At 49.1% G+C, this 7,916-nt stretch overlaps 1 protein-coding gene across 3 annotated transcripts in view; it reads right to left on the bottom strand.

Moving 5' to 3' along the window:
* Positions 1 to 270: 270 nt before the first annotated feature.
* Positions 271 to 7,916, bottom strand: part of Psen1 (presenilin 1) — a 52,032-nt gene continuing 44,386 nt past the window's right edge. For all 3 annotated transcript variants that reach the window (NM_019163.4, XM_006240322.5, XM_063261575.1), the window contains exons 10-12: positions 7,652 to 7,828; positions 6,442 to 6,560; positions 271 to 4,907 (exon numbers count right to left, since the gene is read on the bottom strand). In NM_019163.4, the coding sequence (NP_062036.2) occupies positions 4,752 to 4,907; positions 6,442 to 6,560; positions 7,652 to 7,828 (452 nt within the window). In that variant the 3' untranslated portion in view covers positions 271 to 4,751. The remainder of the gene's footprint in view (positions 4,908 to 6,441; positions 6,561 to 7,651; positions 7,829 to 7,916) is intronic.

Below are 7,916 nucleotides of genomic sequence, written 5' to 3'. Positions count from 1 at the left end.
ATAGATTTCATTTAGGAGATGGCAAGAGGAAGTAGTCCGTGTGTTTGGTACAAATGCAATGTTTTTCTCAAATGTTTGCTCTTTAGTTGCTGCGCTGCAGATCTACAATACAGAACCATAAATAGCGGTTCTGAGCAGACTGGGTGTTGCTCTGCTCTAACCCACGTTGCCTTGTTACCAGCAGAGAGCATCACGTTTCAAAGTGTCTTGGCATCTGTGAGCCAGTGCACAGGCCTTCACATCCCAGTGTCTCGGAAGAAAACAAGCAGGTTAGGCTCATGCATTCTTTATTCATTTGACAAATACAGGAAAATCTGCAATCATCTATCAAAATTATAGCTTCCCAAGAGTTTGAAAGGTATTTATTTAAAAAGTTGCATTCACAGTGTTATGTACAAAGTAGTACCCATGGTAGAAGCCAGGCCGTGACCATGTGAGAGTAAAGAACCCCTCAGAAGTTCTCACCCTGGCACTGCCACTCTGCAGTGGCCTTCAACAAGTCTGTATTTGAATAGAAGTGCTTTCGGGGAAATCCTTCCTGCTAGGGAGACATGTGTAAGCTCTATACTCTAGGGCCCAAGGGGACACTTGCATCCTCAAAGGCACATTGCTCCTCCAAACGCCCATTAAATGGCTTTGACAGTCAAGAAAGGGTACATTTCAGCACCAGGCTGTGCTTTGCAATATGCAGAGTAGGGGTTTCTAGCAGCCTAGTAGACCAATGAGGTGCAGAAGACCCTGAGATGGGACAGCCCACAGGTATCTGGATGGCACCATCAAGAAAGGCTGCAAAGCCTTTCCTTTGGTGTGCGTTTGTAGAACTGCCCAGGTTTGGAGAAAGACACAAGACCCCCGGGCTGCTCTTAAGACTCTAACTTATCATCAAGAAATGGCATTATTTCCATCCCAAGGGTGAATGCAAATGTCCAGTTTCCAAATTGTCTTCAAATTCAGCATTAAAGACCCACAGGGAGTGAGGAGAGGTGGCCCAGGCTGATCTGCATAGACCACTCAAGAGCTCACTTAACTAGGGGGGCTTCTGAAGGAATGAGGTCCCCTTAACAGCACTCACTCTGTAAGCCTCAGGAGTTGAGAGAAGTCAGGATGGGTGGGGCCAGGGGGTGTAGCTCAGATGGTAGAGTGCTTAGCTAGCATGCACACAGCCCCAGGTTTGATCCCCAGCATAGAATAAACTGGGCACAGGGGTGCATGTGAGTGATCTCAGAACTTGGGGTGTGGAAGTAGAAGGACAGAAGTTCAAGATCATCCTCTGCTCTAGAGTGGGTCTGGCAAGAGCCTGGGGTTTCTTTCAGAAAGGAGAAGAGGAAAGAACAAGAAACAGAAGGGAAAGGGGGGAGGGGAGGGAGGGAAAAAGGTAGGAAGAGGGCAGGTGAGACTGCAGCACCAAGCCAATCACTCAGGAGACTGAATAAACCCCTCAGCTTTTCTTCCAGGGTTAGATCACAAAGCCTGGCTCTGAGGGTCAGAGACAGAGCCTCCCATTAGAAGCCCGATCTTGGAAGACCTTATTTGGCAGTTAGCATCAATTTCACATTCAACAAGTTAGGGTCAGGAATATCCATAGGCCCAGCCAGATGGCTCAGTGGGTAGAAGCATGCACCTCCAAGCCTGAGGACCTGAGTTCAGTTCCTGGAACTCACATGATGGGAGGAGAGAACCACTTGCTGTTAACTGTCCTCTGACCTCATGTAGGCACATGCTCTGTGCAGAAATATAATATATATATGCATATGTGTATGTATGTACATAGATGTAACTTGGCATGATGGTCCATGTCTTGTGACGCCCAGCACTTGTAAGGTGAAGGCAGAAGGACCATTAAATTGAGTTCAGCCTGGGCTACACGGGAGACCCTATCTAATGTGCGTGAAACCACAGACAGAACAAGCAGTAAATGTACCCTTCACTTGGGCATCTATCACAAAAGACACTAAACTTTCAAGCGAAGTTTGCAAGCAAAAACCACAGATCTTTGCTCCTTTTGTGGTGAAGTCAATAGATTTCTTTTGGCTCTTGTCTTTTGCACACTTTCTCTAACAGATCACATTTGGCTGCTGTCCTTTGCTTGCTTGCTCTCTCTTTTCCTCTTGGAGAAATTTAGTCATCCGGTGTGAAAGCTGTGAACCTAGGATCCCTTTAACCCAGCAGAATCAAAACCAGGAAGAAGCGCCCTTCCTCTCCAGCCCCTCGATTGCAGCTGGCACTGCCCATAAATGCCCCATATCCTGTAGGCATTGGACCAAAGCCCTAAAGCTACTACATTTCTTCCCACCAAGCAGGTGGGGGCAGTGGCTTTATTCCAGATGTTGCCTGGCTTGTGGCCACTCCTCTCCTGGACTGGAACACCTGCACACAATCACAGCCCATATCTTCTTGTTACTAAACACACGTCACACTTGAGACCCTTACACACACTGCTCTACCTGAGATTGGCAAAAGTGCCTCAAACTAAAACTTCCCATCTGCTGTCTGTGTGAGAGCGGCAAGGTCTTGGGAAAAGGGGCTAGTGAGGTGGCCAGGCTGGTTAGCGGCTCTTGCCCACAGCGTACCTAGTGACCTGGTTTGCTCCTTAGAACCCATGCACCACAGGGCTGACCTCACATATGCTTGATAATAAAAATGCAGAACCTTCTAGCACAAGCCCCTCTCCTCCCTGCAAGGCTCTCTTCTTCAGCCGAGATGATTCTGTCTGGGTTCATATTCTTTAAACACAGCCTGGGAAATGAGCGCAGGGCCTTGAGGATGTTGCATGTACCAAGCTCTCCCAAAGCTCGCCCTCAGCTCCTCCGTGTGTCGTTCCTCAGGAGCTGTCCACCTTGCTCTGTGACATAGGGCTCTTCATTGGCCTAAACCTGGATGGGGCTGGGCTGACTGGCCAGTAAGCCCAGGGACCCGCCTGTCTCCGCCTCACCACAGAGGGGACTACTAGACTCCTAAGGTCAAATCCTTCCTAGGATCACTCCAGGCCTCACTTGCTAGCATGCCCAAAGCCCCCGGGCTAGATCAACAGCACAACTGTGTGACCCAAAATAAGTATCCTAACCCTCAAGTGGTTCCTAGGACAGGCTGGGAGAGAAAGCCAGCGTCCTTGGTTGAGCCACACTAGTTTCTCAAGTCTTACCAGCTGGTGTCCTGGCTGAGGTGGCTGCCACAGGTACAAGGGACTACTGCTCAGCCTGACAGGTCCACAGCACCCATGCTCACTGTAAACTCAGCACATGGCCACTGCTCGCACCACACAATGGAGCACTGAGATGAGAGAAGAGGCAGACAGACCAGAAGCGAGAGTGAGGCCACTCTTCTACGGCTCCTGAGGAAGCAGAGCCTCGTCCCTCACACGTGCCTGTGTAGCTAACTCACTCTGTCCCATGGCTGTGGGAAGCCCATCTTTCCTCTTGGCGACTGGCTTAAGTCCTGCGTCTAGGTTCTTTCACGGCTAACCAACAAACAACTTTTCTCCAAACCCTTGGTTTTTTAGACACAACTGATTCATGAACTGACCAACTACCAGCACTAGACATTAATTTAAATCTTGTGGTTTTATTTTTTTTTCCCCCAATGCTGGGGACTGGGCCGAGGGCAAGACAGGCATTGTATTTGGAGCTGTCCCCCAGCCCCTAGTTTTAAATTCTGTCCTTGACAGTGGATTGCGGTGACAAAAGAACAGTCAGGACAGAGAGCGCTTCACCAGCCACCCGTCACTTTAATTCTTTGGGCACACATCCTGTTTGCTGTCCAGGGAGCTGTGGCAGCACAGCAGCACGGCTCACTGCACTGCTTGATTGACACGGAGTATTTGCATCACATGAGGTACCCCCTGGGCTATCAGGGCCACTGGCTCCCTCCCAGAGCTGCCTTGTCTGCTGTCAGAGGGAACTGCTGTGGGACAAGAGAGAGACAGGGAGAGGAAGCATCCAGGCCAAAAGTAAACCTAAAGTATGTCTAAAAATGAGGAATTTGTGGAAAACCCAGAAGTTACTTAAGGATGACAGGGGACTGTTGAGAAATAGTTCCATCATTTCAAGAGAAGTACAGACTTTGGAACCTGAGGTTACAACTCTCAGGATAAAGCCACCCCAAATTCATCCAGACTGGCCTTGGGAAGAAATGGCAACCACAGATAATAGTGTCAGTGCTTGAGAGCAAAAATGGTCAAAGTCACTGATGTGACAGGGGTTGGGGCTTGTGTAGGGTGGCATCCTTATTTAAACTTACGAGTGGGCAGCAAAGGAGACTGCGGGGACCTGGGTCCAGTGCCACCTCTGCACAGAACCCCCTGGACAGTGCAGGATTCAGCTAGGGCATGTTTTATTTCCAACATGGCATGGAAGACGGCAGCTCTGCTTGGCTCACTTCACTTCATTTAACCTCTTGAGAGTTCCCAGTGCTGGTCAATCTCCATGTCCAAGGGTCAAAGTGCTGGTAGAGCCCAGCAGCTTCTCGGCCAGCATACTTAGTCCTTGTCTCTCAGCCTGGTAGTTTCTTCACTGAGTGACATCGTCCGATGCAATGACAAGTGTTGGAAACCGTTTTCTGTAGTTACTTCCTTCCCAAGTCCAGTAGTGCAGGTGGCTGGGGAAACCGGAAGGAAGCGGTCAAAGCCAAGCTGGAGTCGTGACTTTGTTCGCTGAGGACACAGGACAATCATCCATGCCCTGCCCAGGTTTGCTTTATGTTTTTGTTTTTCTGATAATCAAAGAAGAATCATCCATGGTCTGAGTGTGGAAATGCTAGATATAAAATTGATGGAATGCAAGTTGGTCCATGAAGGGCTGCACGAGATAATCCGTGGCAAAGTAGAAAATGAGCCCGAAGGTGATGGAGATGGGAAGGGCCGGCAACGCTTTCTTGAAAATGGCGAGCAGGAGTAACGTAAGGCACAGGCCCTGTGGAGACAGAGGCTCATTTATACACACAAAACCCAGACTGGGCAGACGAGTTACCTTCCTCCCTCAGTCTCCTAAGTGCCAGGATGTAAGAGTGTACCATGATGCCTCGCAACCAAGCTGGCTTCAAATCCCTTACACAGCTAAGGAGGACCTTGAACTTCTGACCCTCCTCCTCCTCTCCATAGTGCGGGGACATGCCACCCTGCCTGTTTCATGAGGTTGGAGGTTGACCGCAGGGCTTTGGACTATGCGGGCATTCTCACACCTGAACTGTATGCCCCAACTCTGAGCAGTAAGGAACAGTTCATGTGTTATTAGTAAGTCAGGTTTTTGTTTTTGACATAGGATCTCACTATGCAACCCAGAACTTACCAAGGTTGGCTTTGAACTCATGGGTCAACCTGCCTGTGCCTCCAGAATGCCATTAGGATTAAAAGGTGCATGCCAACACACCCAGCTTTCTAAGTCAGTTTTGAAAGCCACAGCCATCATAAGCAAGATGGAACTTGGGATTATGCCCTGGGCTAGCCCCTCTCACTCCATACCTGCCGTCCCAAGGCAAGCAGGCTACAGGTTGTGCATTAGATGTAAAACCACTGATCAGGACAGTCTTTGTTAAGTCCTAGTCATACACTGCGGATCTCTCTCTCTCTCTCTCTCTCTCTCTCTCTCTCTCTCTCTCCCCCCCCCCTCTCTCTCCAGGGTTTCTCTGTGTAGTCCTGGCTGTCCTGGAACTCACTCTGTAGACCAGGCTCACAGACTCTGCTTCCCTGGCGTTGGGATTTCAGGTGTGCGCCATCACTGCCTGGCCCACAGTGATTTCTAATGAGAAATACTCACAGTTTCCTGGAGAACTCTTAAGAACTACTCAAAACTAATTATCCAAGGGTGGGGGACAGAGATGAGCACAGGACTGAGACCCGAGCTAGTATGCAAGGAGAACACAGCAAGCCCATGGTGCTCCCATTCTTTAAGCCTCAGTGATAAACTTCACAGGAAAGACATAGCTAGGCTGGTAGCATTGGCTGATTTTAATGTGTGGCCAGAGTGGAGAGAGATCAGGCAGGCTCTGATTGTCCATTTTTAAAAAGCTTCTCAAGGGATTGGAGTTCTTAGCCTGCCTGGAGTCAGAAGAGACTTCTCGGGGCTAGACAGATGGCTGGGCAGGTAGAGGCACGTGGCCCCCTGATCCTGACCACCTGAGTTAGATCTCTGGAACTATGTAAAAAGCTGGATGTAGTGGGCCCACCTGTAATCCTAGCATTGCTTTGGAGATGGGAAACTAGAATAGGCCAGAAGCTACTTGGAGTGCACGTCTCACGGTAAAAACAGAGACCCTCCCTTAGGTGGAAGGGGAGCCCCAACTCCCAAAAGTTGTTCTCTGAGAAACCCTGCCTCAGGTAGAAGGAAAAACATTGTTCTCTGTCACACAACTTCCATAATATATGTGCACAAACACACTCAAAAGAAAATTATCATAAAGGCATGCAGAGTCAGTCAGTTCTGACAATTTTTGTCAGCATATACTTACGATCAATATGGCTACAAAGCAGGCTATGGTTGTGTTCCAGTCCCCACTGGCGGTCGCTGAGGCCTTACCAACCAGAACACTGTAGAAAATGAAATCTCCCAGCCCAAGCTTTACTCCTCCTAAAAGAAGAAAGATTAAGTTTGTCATTGTTTCCTGTGCTTTTTTTTTTTTTTTTCAGACAAGGTCTTGTTATGTAGCCTAGGCTGGCCTTGAACTTGTGAACCTCTTGCCTCAGTCACTCAAGCCCTAGGACTACAAGTGTGTACCACCACACCCAACTCTGTGACTTCATAATTCAAATATCTGATCCCAAGCTGGGCATGGTGGCACGGACCTGCACTCTGAGCTACTCAGAAGTCTGAGCAGGAGGAGAGTTTAAGACCAGGAGTGTGAGACCTAGGCAACATGGTGACACTTTGTCTGAAAAAAACAAGGCCAAATGAATCAAAAAACACAGTCCTACACTGAAGGAGAAGTCAATAAACAATATATCCAATTTAGGCCTCAGAAGGACCATCCTCTTTATCTTCTGTTCTACACCAGGAGGTTTAGATTCTGTGTGACTCCGGAGTCTCATTACCCACCTCCCTGCACAGCTGGGCATTATCTGCTTAACATCTTTTTCTTTTTTTCTTTTTTCTTTTTTTCAGAGCTGGACAGAACCCAAGGCCTTGCGCTCGCTAGACAAGCGCTCTACTGCTGAGCTAAATCCCCAACCCCTCTGCTTAACATCTTAATTCACACCTCCCTCCCTCCCTCCCTCCCTCCCTCCCTCCCTCCCTCCCTCCCTCCCTCTCTCTCTCTCTTGTGTACATGCATTCAAAGAGGGGCACTGAGGGCTCGTGTTCTGTGTGTACACAGTACAAAGAGGCCATCTGTTGATGCCTGGTATCTTCTTGAGTCATTCTGTAGCTTAGTTTTGGAGACAGCACAGCACACAGAGCAGGAATGGATTCAGTTAGACTGGCTGGTCAGCAAGCCCAGAGTCCTCCTGTCTCTACCTGCCCAGTGCTGGGATCACAGGTGTATGAGGCTGTGCTGACCTTTTCTTTTTAAATGTGAGCGTTGGAGAGGGATTAAGCTCAGGCCCTCATGCTTGTGTGGCAAACACCTGAATAAGCTATTTCCCCACAACAACTCAGTGTACTGAGAGGCAGATAATACTGCCCTTAAAGAAACCCGTGGTTTCAGACCGAGACGATGCACGTACTTTCCTCCGGGTCTTCACTAGTGAGGATGCTCCCAGAAAGTTCCTGGACAGCAGCTCTTGACTCAGGAGTGGAGCGATGAGGCCCCAGGTGACTGTCTCTTTGGGCCTCCCACTCCTCACTGAAGCCACCATCATCGCTCCCAGTGCCAGTGTCCTGTGTCTCTTCCCTCTCTGTTCCTTTAAGAGAGAAGGTTAATTAAAGCGCTAATCCTTAGCTCACCCCTCCATGTTCCAGAGGGCGGGGTCTCAGCTAAGGCAAGCATGT

Source organism: Rattus norvegicus, chromosome 6 (genome assembly GCF_036323735.1).
Source record: "Rattus norvegicus strain BN/NHsdMcwi chromosome 6, GRCr8, whole genome shotgun sequence".
Classification (NCBI taxonomy): domain Eukaryota; kingdom Metazoa; phylum Chordata; class Mammalia; order Rodentia; family Muridae; genus Rattus; species Rattus norvegicus.
Note: the sequence above shows the minus strand (reverse complement) of the source record. Positions and strands in the feature narration are given on the sequence as shown.